Source organism: Fusarium redolens, assembly GCF_020744475.1.
Source record: "Fusarium redolens strain MPI-CAGE-AT-0023 chromosome Unknown BKA55scaffold_32, whole genome shotgun sequence".
NCBI classification, from domain to species: Eukaryota; Fungi; Ascomycota; class Sordariomycetes; order Hypocreales; family Nectriaceae; genus Fusarium; species Fusarium redolens.
The window spans coordinates 279,512-292,394 of record NW_025763695.1 but is presented as its reverse complement, the minus strand read 5'-3'; the positions used below and the strand labels follow the sequence as shown (position 1 = coordinate 292,394).

The following is a 12,883-nucleotide window of genomic DNA, read 5'->3' as shown; positions in this document are numbered from 1 at the left end:
AGGTCGGGAGGATTAAGATGGGAAAGGCCTTAAAGTAGCTGTGCCTCTGGGTGTAACCGACCGTGCCGCTTTTCCAAGGGCGGGCTGTAAGCAGAAAAGATCGACGCTGGGGCTGCGGCTGAGATGAGACAGAGCAAATAGTTCTTGGCCATGCCTCACACTAAATGCAGATCCAGAGATGCTGTAGAATGAGAAAAGAGGAGTGATTGGAGGTGGCATAAGACACCACCTTGTTTCTTGCTGTGGCCCGAGCGGATGCGGCCCGCCAGAATGAGGATCATTACACTGCATACCTGGAAATATTGGTAAGCCACAGTCGCAACATCGGAGACTAAACACTTTCGCGTCTTGGGTTTATCAATGATTGTCAAGAGCTAGCAGAGCGATATACGCATCTCTGATATCATCTCGGGTATATAAGAAGAAAGGCACACGACACAATGAATCTTCAAATCATCACCATCAGTATTACATCATGGCACCTACCAACAGTCTTCTCTACAAAAACTTCCAGAAACATCCCGCTGCTCTTATTGAGTCGACGTCCGGGATTTATCTCAACACTAGCGATGGGCGCAAGATTCTAGACGCTACGAGTGGAGCGGCTGTTGCGTGTCTGGGCTATGATAACAAGGACGTTCAGAAAGCTGTTGTAGAGCAGCTTGTGAATGTTCCGTATTGTCATCCGGGCTTTTACAAGACTCAGGCGGCGGAAGATCTTGCGGGTTTTCTTGTCCAGTCTACGAATGGTCTTATGTCCAAGGCTGTTCTCTGTGGATCAGGTACGCTCCCTTTCATGAGAGATTGTAAAGAGTGTTGCTAATTGAGGTATAGGATCTGAAGCTGTCGAAGTAGCCCTCAAACTTGCGAAAACACACTTTTCTCATCTCGCTATCCCTCAGACCGAACGAAGTCACTTCATAGCTCGCGTGGGAGCTTGGCACGGCGCTACACTCGGTGCTTTGACACTGGGCGACTTTAAAGTACGAAAAGACCCATTCGTACAAATGATTTCGCAGAATGCTTCGCGTGTATCGGCATGCAGTGCATACAGAGGCCAGCGCGACGGTGAAGATGACGAGGCGTATGTTGCACGTCTCGCGCAGGAACTCGATGATGAATTTCTGAGGGTTGGGCCTGATAAGGTTTGCGCTTTTGTGGCTGAGACTGTTGGAGGGAGTGTAAGTCATCCGCTATCTTTGTCTTGCATATGTTCTGATCTGATATTTTTAGGCGAGTGGGTGTGCTATGCCCTTGAAGGGATATTTCCCTGCCATGAAGGCTGTTTGCGAAAAGCATAACGCTCTTCTTATCCTTGACGAAGTCATGTGCGGAATGGGCCGTACGGGCACCCTTCACGCTTGGGAGCAGGAAGATGTTGTTCCTGATATTCTTGTCGTCGGAAAGGGTCTTGGTGCAGGATACGCTCCTGTCTCTGCAGTCATGATCAACGCAAAGCTCGTTGAGTCGTTCCAGAAAAGCGGCAAGGGCTTTGCGCACGGTCAGACATACATGGCTCATCCCCAAGCCGCCGCTGCTGCCCTGAAAGTCCAGCAGATCATCCGCGATGAAAACATGGTATCGCACGTCCGCTCAATGGGCGCGTATCTCGGCCAACAACTCAAAGAGCGCTTACTCCCCATGCCCTACGTCGGCGACATTCGAGGCCGCGGGCTCTTCTGGGCCGTTGAATTCGTTACCAACAAAAAGACCAAAACACCCTTCCCCTACGATCTCGGCCTGAACAGCTTGTTGCACTCACGCGGAATGAGTGCTGGGTATGAAATCGCGCTGTTCAACGCTAATGGAGGGTATGATGGATACAGTGGAGATCACTTCTTGATCTGTCCGCCTTTTATTGTTACGAAGGAGGATGTTGATGATATTGTGGAGAGGACGGCGCGAGTGATTGAGGATACGTTTGAGGAGTTGGGTAAGGCGGCGGTTTGGGAGAAGATTACCCTGCAGATGGAGATTGATGAGGTTGAGGTTAAGCCTGTTGGGGCAATGGTTGCTGCGCAGTGAGGGAAAAGCTTATAAATTGATTTTTGTATTTATTTAGTAGATTTTTGATGATTATGTGTTATTTATTATATTGCTGACGCTTAAGTGCAGAATCATCTTGATGTGATGTTGGCGTTCATGCTTTGCCAAAATCGCCGTTGTAACGGTGCGGCTTAAAACGGGCCATTAAAGTTTCCAGTTCAAAAACTGATGACCCATCATGAATCCTATGAAGAAGTCAATCTCAGATAAAGCCCAAAACTATATCAAAGCCTCCAAGTATAACAAGCATGAATGGCTGCCGTTTCACATAACGGAACGGTATTGCCCGAGATGGGATGCAAAATCGCCGCAAAATTCCCGGCGCGAGCAATCTAGGCAGAAATTCAAGTTCCTTGTTCAACAATTCCGGGCGAATGGTTTAGTGGTATAATACTCCCTTAGCAAGTTTCGTCCATCAGATGCTCGCATCTGGGAGTGGTCCAGGGTTCGATTCCCTGTTCGTCCAATGAAGGTGGTTAGATTCCACCAAAAGTCCTCTTTTTGGTGGCTAAAGCAGCTGTCCTTTTGCCCCATGCTTTGTATATGTACTTTCACGACGAATTAGCAGTTGAATGATCAGTCTTTTGAACGGCGTGAACTGTGTACTGATTGATTTGAGGTTATTTCTTTTCATTGCCTTTAGTGGCAAAAGTTCACGCTCTGAAGCCAGCTCGACTCTTGCCTCTTGAAGCCCTATGGATCGATCGGTGATGAGAAAGAACCCAGGCCGTCACTTTCTAAAAACCCCCAATTTCTTTCTTGCCATATTGATGGAAAGCACGACACGTCTTCTACGCCTCCGATGGAATACCTAAACTTGCTTTCTCCAGTCACTCCCGCAATGTTTCCTCCTCTCTCATGTTCCCTTTCATCAATAACGCCCGAGACCAAAACCCAACAAAGCACTTTCTATTCTATTCAAACTTAAGAAACATTTTCTACATCACGGTGATGGACGACCTGACAGCCGGGACGCATCAAGCGACGCCAGACTTCGACGCGGACGAATTCCTCGCAAAGGTATCTTCCGACTACCACGCAAAAAGCAGAGGCGTCCTCAAAAGTCATTTCCACCGTACCGCTTCGCATATAGTGGCCCGTAAGAACGGGTTTATCTTAGCTGCGAAAGTATTCTACCAGAAAGACTGTGCGATCATCATTCGGGCAGACAATATCTGGCTAGCTATTCTTGCGCAGCTGACACCCTGGATCTATCAAGCCGCTCCCGTTCCAGAAAATCAACATATCCCGACCTTTACTCCAAATCAGCTCGATAACCCAGTCTGGGTGGCAAGGTACTTGTCCCATTGCGTCGAAATAAAATTTGGCCCCCAGGCCACGAAAGTTCTTATGCCGGATTTCTGCACGACCACGCCCGCAGATGCCACAGCGGCCGCCCTCATACTACTCGGCACACCTTGCACGAATCTCTTCTACCTGGCAATAGAGACGCCGAAGAAACATCCCAATTGCGACAATGTGTTTTTCAGAGGCGACAGCGCGAACTGGTATAAGATGTATCTAAGTCTTGAGGCACTCGGAACCTGGTCCACAGACCTGAATTACATCGCACTTCAGCATCAAGGCTTACTGCACAGCATTTTGACAACTGGGGAGAATGAATCATGGAGCGAGTTCTGGAAGAACATGATCATAATGGACCCCGAGAAATCTCTGATGAGTGGTTGGCTTTTTGCCTTCTTCAATTGGTACAAGCACGACAAAAATCCTTTATTTCCTGTTTGTACAGGTATGCCTTCTGCTGTTGCATCGCTGCCTATTATGGTCAGTGATGATCAGGGTGTCAAGAATTGCACAATGGTTGGAGGCTTAGCTGGGATTTCGGTTGAAGAACCAGATGTTATTGACTGTGAGACTGATATCGATGGTGTTGTTCAGCCGATGTCTGGCTGGCTGGTGTACTTGGACAAAGACCCTGAACCGGGGGAATAGGAGGAGCCAGAAGACATGGCGAGCGAGCCAGAAGACATGATGAGCGAGTCTGAGGAGACGGCGAGCGAGTCTGAGGAGATGGAAATATAGAAACAGAGGGAATTGAGCATCCAGGGCCTAAGAGTCCTATGCAGCTCTCGACTCTCACAAGAAGGATGGAAGCGACAAAAGAAAAGCGCAAACATGTTAGATAAAAAGCCTTGTTAAGTCTTGAACTATATACATAGAATGAGAATTAATTCTGACGCAAGAAGCCCCAGCGGATATACTGTCTTCGTCACGCCATACAACGCTTCAGCTCCCTTGTGTTCTTCAACACATGCCTGATTGCTAGGCGAGCTCTTCGACCCTGGTCGCTGTATAACCCGCTCTACTGGAACCTGAACTGAGCAGTAGTGACATCAGTGAGCACTTTCTCATTTCCATAGAAAATGTTGTTGCTCTCAATATGCCAATAAATAGGCGTCGAACCGCTCTCAGACTCGCACGATAGAAATCCCGCGACGACATCGCATTTGACAAAGTATCGATACTGGTTGTTCACGATGTTTTGACACGTATCAAACTGGAAGGAAAGTTGGGGACCCAGTGGAATGACGGTTTGGAGGTAGTATTTCGTGCCATCGGCGGTGGTGGTGGTGAGGCGACCGGTTGACGGCTCAAGGGTGAAGCGTGCAGGGATGTCTCCTTGATCGCTGAGGATCAGGCTGGAGGTGAGATAGGTATCTGTTACGGTTCCGTCGGAAAGAACTGCGACGATGGCAGTTCCTTCGGGGGCGGTTGTTGTAGTAGTGGTTGCTGCGACTATTGTAGTAGTCGACTCAGCGAGGGTAGTGGTGGTGATAGTGGGAGCGGCGAGTGAAGCAGTCGTCGACGGTCTGCATAGTCCCGCGGTAGCGAAACCTGCTTGAGTCGAGACCAGAAAAGGGCGAGAGACTGTACTGAAAAACGCATGATGAAAACGAATGGATGCAGTTAGCGAGTAAACGAGTGTGAAATGTCGAACGCCAAGGCTGGGGAACACGATCTCAGTTTTATAGATCGTCAATAAGGGGCATGTAATTTCGCAAATACACAACTATATCGGATGCTAATGGGTGACTATCAGCTATTGGTGTGCCGACCGGTCGGTACACTAGCTATAAATGCCATTAAGTTGAGCTATAAGGCTGGAAGAGTTAGCTATTGACGCCACGCTTCTTAGTTAGTCGTGGTCTTCCAAGGTAATTGGACCTGATTCGAGATATTACGAAAATATCTCAGTATGCTTCCCAGAGTCGTTTAACGCGATTTTACTTCAAGAGCACTAAATATAATCTATTTGCTTCAAGTTTGCATGGTAAAATTGCCTTCATGTTGACTAGACTGATACGTAAGTATAAGCTGTTCATGAGGCCAGGGACCACTTGTTCACTCCGCCCCTCAAGGGAATACTCAACTGTAAAATTAGGAACGCCCGCACTGATCATAAAGAGTGTTTTTGTATGTAGGTTTGGTTCTAAGCCCCGCTACCAATATTAGGAGAGTCGGGTCGTATGGTTCGGATAAACGTTTGATTCTGTGGACGATTGCAGAGGAAACTAATACACACCATGACTTTGTAAGGGACTGAACACACGGCCTAAGTATATGTGGTCAAGTTACATGGTATGATTGAACTTGATGTCATTCATATTTATAGTTTCCAGATAGAGAATCGACAAAAGTGGCCGTCTCCGAAAGCCCCTGATTTTCTAGACAACATACTGCTAGCCTTGCTAGTTACAAACATAGGAATAGCAAACATACCCTCCAGTAACAGTCGTACTACCCCCAGTAATACCACAGACCTTTCCAGCGTCACCAGCATTCCAATAACAAGTCCCAATGACCTTTCCATCACCTCCATCCTTATACATCAGAAAGGTGTTGCCGCTCTTGTAAAAGTTGAGCTTTCCAATGCCGTAGAAACCAGACTTGATGGAAAATACACTGTCGCCGAGAGTGCCGTCGACTTTACCCGTGCGGTCACCGCTGGTGAGACATTTGCAGTTCCAGTAGTTGGAGGGACAGGCGACGACGGATATCCAGCTTGATTGGCCGCCGGGACTGTTGACGACGGTGTTGCGGAGGTTGTCGATGTGGAAGTCTGCTAGAGTGAGGGTGGGAGAAGGGCGAGGGCGAGGGTTGAGAAGTGCATTTTGATAGGAGTTGGAGAATTGGGCTTGAGAAGTGGTTTTGGTAGAGGGTTTTGCTTCTGAGCGATGATTTTGTGACTGAGTATGAGTTTGAAACCAGCATTCTACAGAATGTCCAGAGACTTTTGTACTCAATTGGCGATCAAAGATCTTTCTATTGCGAATTTGGGCTGCGATGTCTGTCGAACGCTGCTGTTTGTATCGTGTGGAGATGCAACTGTGATGCGATAATACGAGTTTATACAAGGAGCGGCCGCTATATATCACCTCTTGGCATGATACATCACGATGTCCACATCACGCCAAGCATCCAAATTGAGAATTTAAAATCCTTCGATGTTCCTCGGCTTCCTCTCTTGGCACATATAAATCCACATGATGAGCTGTCAATTTGCTTGCTCAGCACTTACACGACTTTGTAATGTTCTTGATATTCTGAAGAATCAGATCAGAGGGACGTTTAAGACAATAGACGCACAATCATGCTACCGATATTCCGCTCTGGAGTTTTCAGCTGCCAGGCTAGTGTTGGTTGTATATACCCGTGCCGGCCCGGGCCGAATAAATGTATTGAACCTATCGAAGCAGCACTAGGGTAAAGGGAAGGAATTTCTTTGCACAAAAGTTTGTACCGATGGATGCTCACAATTTGCATAAATCTTCTGGCTGCTTTGTCACATAGAAAATAGGTTAAGCGATCGAAATATTTGCGCAACATGGGCACCTAGGCCTCATATCTCCATTCAATATTTACTACTCTTCGGGGTAAACTCTATATACACGAACAAAACACTCTTCAAGAGCTCAGGCATTAACAGTAGCACCGGTAATGCTAATAGTATAATCAAGACCCTTAGAAACCTCGGGGCTGAGGTTAAAGCCATCATACAGAATAGGCTTAGCAGGAGCATTGGCAACAACAACACTAACATCCTCGCCAGCTTGAACGGAAACAGTACCAGCTCCATCCTTTAGCGTAACGTAAGAAGACTCGCCGCCCTTGCGGTAGATAGCAACAGTGGCGACGAACTCAGCATCGGCAGAAACCTTGACCTCGAGTTGGGTACCAGTGACTTGGAGAGGGATGATGTTGGCACCCATGTAGCGAGGTTGACGATCAGCCTTGGGCTTGTAAGATCCAGTACCGGCAGCTTCCATGTTGGCGAAGCTGATCTCTGCACGTTGCTGGAAGAAGACCTCTTGGGCGGTAGGATGGCCGATGTCGACGTAGGCCATGCGAGCCCAGTAGCGACCGACGATGTCGCCAACTGTAGCGTTTTGCGAAACGCGAGCAAGAGTGTGAAGAGGAGTCTCGTTGCTATCCTTCTCGTACTGCAACTGAAGCTGTCGAATGGTATCTTGACCCAGACCAGCGAAATCATCGGGGTTATAGGTCAAGTAAGCAAGGAAAGGCCAAGCTTGGTAGTAATTACCAGTATCGACAGATCCATCGACAATAACCTGGTGAGAGTCACCGAGGACCTTCTTAAGCTCGATCTCAGTAGGTGAAGTCTCCTGATTATGGTTCTTTCGGGCGGGGGCGCAGATATCGGAGGTCTTGTACGTATCAGCGACCCAGTTGGCGAGAGTCTCCCACCAAGCACCGGTTCGACCCTGGTCAACCCAAGCTTTTTGATGATAATGCATTCCATGTCCGTACTCATGAACAGTAACGCCTGGAACAGCAAGATACTGATCAACGACCTCAAGATACGCCATGCCCGTTGCTTGATCACTGTGCATCACACCCGCCGCATTGGACAAATCACCAACACTGTAGACATTAGTCTTGTACCGAGGACCAGTATCAGCTTCATCGTTGAACGAAAGACCGGGAGATCGCCATTTCAGCGTTCCGACGAAGCACTCATATGCTGCTTCGAGCATATCAATTGCTTGGGCAGTTGCATCGGCGGAACCGGCGTAGATGCGGAAGTGCGCCGAGTCCTTGAAGTTGGAGCCGCCAGGGCCGATGTTGGGATTCGCGGTGTATGTTTCTGCTGCCGCCGGGGCATCAGCTGTTGGAGTCACGGCCTGGGGAAGAGCGTGAGCTCCAACGGCGAGGAGGGTTATAGTCGCAGACTTGAAGAGACCCATTGTAACGAGTGAAGAAACGAAAGTGATATTTTAAAAACAGAAAAATGAATGAAAGGAACGATGACAGCTGAAGCAACAGGAAGATGAGGATATGGGCGATCATTTTGTTTTTATGCTTGGTTCATGCTTAACTGGGACGTGCGAGGTCAAGTTCCTCCATTGGTGGACTTTTCATGTTTCGGGAAATAGTGGTTTCAATATGGAGTTTCAGAACAGGGGATTTGTTATGTTTAATTGTCAATACGAGAGAATTCGTTCAGGATCATCAAAATGCCAAGAGAAATTGGGGTTGTTTAATTGCAAAGTGGCACTGATAGTGTTTCATCTCGGAGTATTTTACACCGAGGATCCCGTTTGAGCTTCGAGAGTCCAACTGGCAGTGCGTTCAACTACGGTTTGAAGATGGAATGCGAAAGAAACAATATTATTACCATAACTAAGAATAGGTCTTAAGATTAAGCTTGTTTGTTGATCTGGTGACGAGACACTACCATCACGCCATAGCCGATGATTACCCGCCGTATCACGCAATGACCCACGGGTCATCCGGTCATGACTCCATCTCACAAACCCTCGACTCATCCTTGTTTCAACATCCTCAATACAACCTCTCATATAATCGCAACTCAAGATGTCTTCAGAACGCGCTGAAGACGCGAGTCAGCAGCCTCTTCTGGCTGAACATCGTCAAAGAGATCACGATGCAGCCGCGTCGCGAGGCACTTTTACGCGTAACCTCGGCGCCGTTGAAGCCTTCGGTATAGTCGTGAGTATCGTCATTGGAAGTGGTGTTTTTACTTCTCCTGGATCGATCGATACGAATGTTCCGTCGCCGGGCTTGGCGCTGGTTATTTGGTTAATTGGCGGTGTTTTGGCTTGGACTGGTGCTACGACCTTTGCTGAGCTTGGGACTGCTATTCCTGGAGAGGGTAAGATTCGTTCTGGTTGTTTTCGTGGAGATTGTCTGACGGGGTACAGGTGGTGTTCAACCATATCTTCAGCACATTTATGGTGATATCTGGGGCTTCCTCGCAGCATGGACATGGATCGTCACCGTCATGCCAGCAACTCTAGCAATCCTCTCCATCGTCTTCGTCGAAAGCGCCTACTCAGCCGCAGGCGTGACAAACGAAGACCACCGCATAACACACAAACTCCTCTCCATTCTAGTCCTCATCATAATGAGTGTTGCAAACTCTATCAGCACGAAAGCAAGTACTCGACTGAACGGCTTCTTCGTGGTCCTCAAGTTTGTGAGTATTCTTGTCGTGGTCATGGCTGCGCTAGCTGTTGTTGGCGTTCATGCTACGCACCCCGATAAAGAAGCTGGGGGAGGTGATTGGTTTAAGAAGAATTGGTTTGAGTATCGTGATACGTATAATCCGAATGGACCGGATACGGATTGGAGCAAGTTGAGCCAGTGGGAGATTTTTGGACATTATTCTGCTGCGCTTTATGCGGCTCTTTGGGCTTACTCGGGTTGGGATAAGGTGAGTTGAGCTTCTTGCGTGTATGGTTGGATACTGACGTGATCAGGCGATTTATGTCTCAGCTGAACTTTCACAGCCTGCCAAGCAACTTCCCCTTGCCATCAACACTTCAATCCCAACAGCGATCATCTGCTTCCTTGCCGCCAACGCTGGATACTACGTTCTACTCCCGTGGAACGTTGTTAGTACTACTGACAGCGTGGCAGTCACTGCTCTGACACGCCTCTTGGGAAGAGGGTTCGGCATCATCACGGCTGTCCTCATCTGTCTAGTAGTCGCAGGATCTTTGCTCGGCAACTCCTTTGTCGCAAGTCGCATGTGCGTCGCTGCAGCAAGGAAGGCTTGGATCCCTAGTCTCTTCACCATCGTCGGCCGAATTGGCGTCAAGCGTGATGCCGAAGAAACCGAGGAGTCTGGAGATGAAGGTGCCAAAGAAGCTGGAGACGCGCCCATCAACGCCGTCATTCTTTCAGTAGTCCTTGCATCTTTCTACATCCTCTTTGGAAGCTTTAGAGCCCTTTTGACCCTGAACGGTCTGGGAGAATACTCTTTCTTCTTCCTCACTGTCCTGGGCGCCATCATCCTCCGATATCGCGAGCCTGATCTGGAGCGTCCTTACAAGACGTTTTCTATCAACCCAATCGTGTTCGTATTGGTCAGCGGATTTGTGGTTGTTCGAGGAGCTATCTTTGCACCTGTTCAGGCAATTGTCATCCTAGTCATCTGGGCTCTGGGCATTGCCTTTTACAAGGCGCGACAGTATTGGGCCACGCGGTAGAGTTCGTCGTAAGTAGTGGGTGGGACGGAATTTGATTTGTGAGGCAATAGATAAAGCTGCCTCTGTCATAATGTGCCGATAGACAGAGTAATGGCGACATGGGAACTTGGCTTGGAAGTCATGGATAATAGTAAACAAATAACGCTAAATTCTCCATACGAATAGTATTTCGGAGACCGCTGATGTTGTATCTGATCGTCTCCGCTAACGGAGATTGTGCGGTTATTAATGCCGAGTATGGTAGTTCATGCGGCACGCAATGCTCATGGAGATGGCATCATCACAACTAGTATCTGCTAAACCACAAAACCGATTAGATCCAGCCATAGCATTGGACATCGATACAAAACATCATCGGAAGCATGTAACCTATCGTTATTTGTAAGAAAGATAGATGGTCTACCCCACAGAGTTAACGTTGATGTGCTTGTTGGATATCTGACGACTTCGCCGGGATGAAACCCAGCAATTTGGTAAAGGCTTTGTCGTGCCTTAGCCTCTGAGAGATCAGCATAAAGTGAACATCCCCCAACATTCAGTCGTAATTAGCATGGTAATACTGGCTTAGAATAAACATGTCTGAACCACCTGCGAGGAAGTGGTACCATTGGTACTCACCAACCGACACGCCTGAAGAAAAGAAGCTTATCTTGAAGCTTGACCTTCTACTGGTACCTTATGCGTTTGTTCTATACTGGGTAAAGTATGTCGATCAAACCAATATCAGTACGTACAACACCATCTTACGACAAGGAACCCACTGACAGTTTCAGATAACGCCTACGTCTCAGGCATGGCAGAAGACCTAGGCTTTCATGGCAACGAGTTAGTCCAGTTCCAGACGATTTTCGTCGTTGGAAATGTCGTCGGCCTTTTGCCTTTTATCTATCTCTTTCCTCGTGTTCCAATGCATATTCTAGTTCCCAGTCTTGACCTTGGTATGTCCTCCTCCATGAGCCGCTCAACTATCCGCTGACTTGTTAACAGGATGGGGCATCTTCACCCTCCTTCAGTACCGTGCCACAAGCTACGCAGAGATCATGGCCTATCGTTTCATGGTATCCATCTTTGAGGCATCATACTTCCCAGGCGTTCACTTCGTCCTAGGAAGCTGGTATAGATCAGATGAGATTGGCAGAAGAGGCGGTTTGTTTTATATTGGCCTGACCCTTGGAACCATGACTGCTGGTCTTCTGCAAGGTGCTGCGACTCAATATCTAGACGGCCATAGCGGTCTTGCTGGTTGGAGATGGAATTTCATCATCAACGCAATCATCACCCTGCCCCTTGCCTTTGTGGGGTATTTTCTCTGGCCTGGCACACCTGATAAGCCTAATCGGCTGGTCATGAAGAGATCTGAGATTGTCCTTGCCAAAGAACGCCTGGAACGCAATGGGTCAAAAGTTCGAAGCACACCTTTTTCGTTGACTTTGCTCCGCCGCATCTTCACGAGTTGGCAATTCTATCTACTCGTATTCTGGGACATTCTGTTCTTCAACACTAGTGCCAACAGCGCCGCATTTCTTCTTTGGATCAAAAGCCTGGACCGGTACAATACAACCAAGGTTAACCAGCTCGGGTCTATTAGTCCCGCCTTGGGCATCTTCTTCGTTCTGTTCATCAACTTCAGCGCTGATCTATGGATCGGAAGACCTGCGGCTATTACACTTGCGTCAGTAATCAACTTCACCGGCCTTGTTATTCTTGCGGTCTGGAATGTTCCCGAAGCCGCGAAATGGTACGCTTACAGCGTGGGCTACTCCGCCGTTGCAGTTTCGTCTGTCCTTTACGGCTGGGCGAATACCATTCTTCGACATAACAACGAGGAGCGAGCATTGACGCTCATTCTAATGACGGCTATAGCTACGTCGACTCAAGCTTGGATACCACTTCTTGTGTATCCTACTGTCGAAGCACCTCGCTTCCCGAAGGGTTATGTTTACTCAGCGATCATGGTTGTTCTTCTCGTGGCGATGACTCAGGTTATTCGTGTTGTTTATGGTAGTCATGGGTAAGTTTCGACGAAAGACGTTTATGGAACAAACTAACGATCGTATAGAGAAAAGGTTCGCACGCGAAGTGGAAGTCTCAGTGACGCAAGTGAGGATGGTGACATTCAGGCACCTCATGGGCTGAGCATTGGCAAAGATGCAGGGAAGCATATACAACCTTCCACGGTAGCTGTTTAGAGACAATGTTTTAGATCGCTAGGTATGAATAAGGCCACAACAGCAGAGAGTGGAATAGTAGGGACATCTACCAAGGAGACAATCAGGTATATGTTATGAAACGGGGAGTATTTGAGACTAGAATCTCTTCTATGTTGGCTTAATAAATGAGCC

The 12,883-nt window shown here is 48.0% G+C and overlaps 6 protein-coding genes and 1 non-coding gene across 7 annotated transcripts; 5 read left to right on the top strand and 2 right to left on the bottom strand.

The window, feature by feature from the left end:
- The first annotated feature begins 25 nt into the window (after positions 1 to 25).
- BKA55DRAFT_744398 (pyridoxal phosphate-dependent transferase) lies at positions 26 to 2,104 on the top strand. Its single transcript, XM_046201595.1, has 3 exons — positions 26 to 782; positions 835 to 1,181; positions 1,234 to 2,104. Exons 1-3 carry the CDS (start codon positions 476 to 478, stop codon positions 2,023 to 2,025), a joined length of 1,446 nt encoding a protein of 481 aa, XP_046041524.1. The 5' UTR covers positions 26 to 475; the 3' UTR covers positions 2,026 to 2,104.
- A 310-nt stretch (positions 2,105 to 2,414) lies between these two features.
- On the top strand, positions 2,415 to 2,512 carry BKA55DRAFT_t301. The gene has a single exon. It is a non-coding gene; the product is annotated as a tRNA-Ala (tRNA).
- A 392-nt stretch (positions 2,513 to 2,904) lies between these two features.
- Positions 2,905 to 3,999, top strand: BKA55DRAFT_546829 (uncharacterized protein; the record flags this gene model as incomplete). The annotated part of the gene is made up of 1 exon (XM_046190961.1): positions 2,905 to 3,999. One exon carries the CDS (start codon positions 2,905 to 2,907, stop codon positions 3,997 to 3,999), a length of 1,095 nt encoding a protein of 364 aa, XP_046041523.1.
- Positions 4,000 to 4,369: 370 nt separating this feature from the next.
- BKA55DRAFT_546828 (uncharacterized protein) lies at positions 4,370 to 6,460 on the bottom strand (the record flags this gene model as incomplete). Its single annotated transcript, XM_046190960.1, has 4 exons — positions 4,370 to 5,012; positions 5,591 to 5,620; positions 5,788 to 6,393; positions 6,444 to 6,460. 4 exons carry the CDS (start codon positions 6,458 to 6,460, stop codon positions 4,370 to 4,372), a joined length of 1,296 nt encoding a protein of 431 aa, XP_046041522.1.
- Positions 6,461 to 6,980: 520 nt separating this feature from the next.
- Positions 6,981 to 8,273, bottom strand: BKA55DRAFT_657117 (uncharacterized protein; the record flags this gene model as incomplete). The annotated part of the gene is made up of 1 exon (XM_046197473.1): positions 6,981 to 8,273. The coding sequence occupies one exon, from the start codon at positions 8,271 to 8,273 to the stop codon at positions 6,981 to 6,983; it is 1,293 nt and encodes a 430-aa protein (XP_046041521.1).
- A 631-nt stretch (positions 8,274 to 8,904) lies between these two features.
- On the top strand, positions 8,905 to 10,541 carry BKA55DRAFT_529489 (amino acid/polyamine transporter I; the record flags this gene model as incomplete). The annotated part of the gene is made up of 3 exons (XM_046189078.1): positions 8,905 to 9,202; positions 9,252 to 9,763; positions 9,810 to 10,541. The coding sequence occupies 3 exons, from the start codon at positions 8,905 to 8,907 to the stop codon at positions 10,539 to 10,541; spliced, it is 1,542 nt and encodes a 513-aa protein (XP_046041520.1).
- A 575-nt stretch (positions 10,542 to 11,116) lies between these two features.
- Positions 11,117 to 12,730, top strand: BKA55DRAFT_529506 (major facilitator superfamily domain-containing protein; the record flags this gene model as incomplete). Its single annotated transcript, XM_046189083.1, has 4 exons — positions 11,117 to 11,267; positions 11,315 to 11,479; positions 11,529 to 12,552; positions 12,601 to 12,730. 4 exons carry the CDS (start codon positions 11,117 to 11,119, stop codon positions 12,728 to 12,730), a joined length of 1,470 nt encoding a protein of 489 aa, XP_046041519.1.
- Between the last annotated feature and the right edge of the window lie 153 nt (positions 12,731 to 12,883).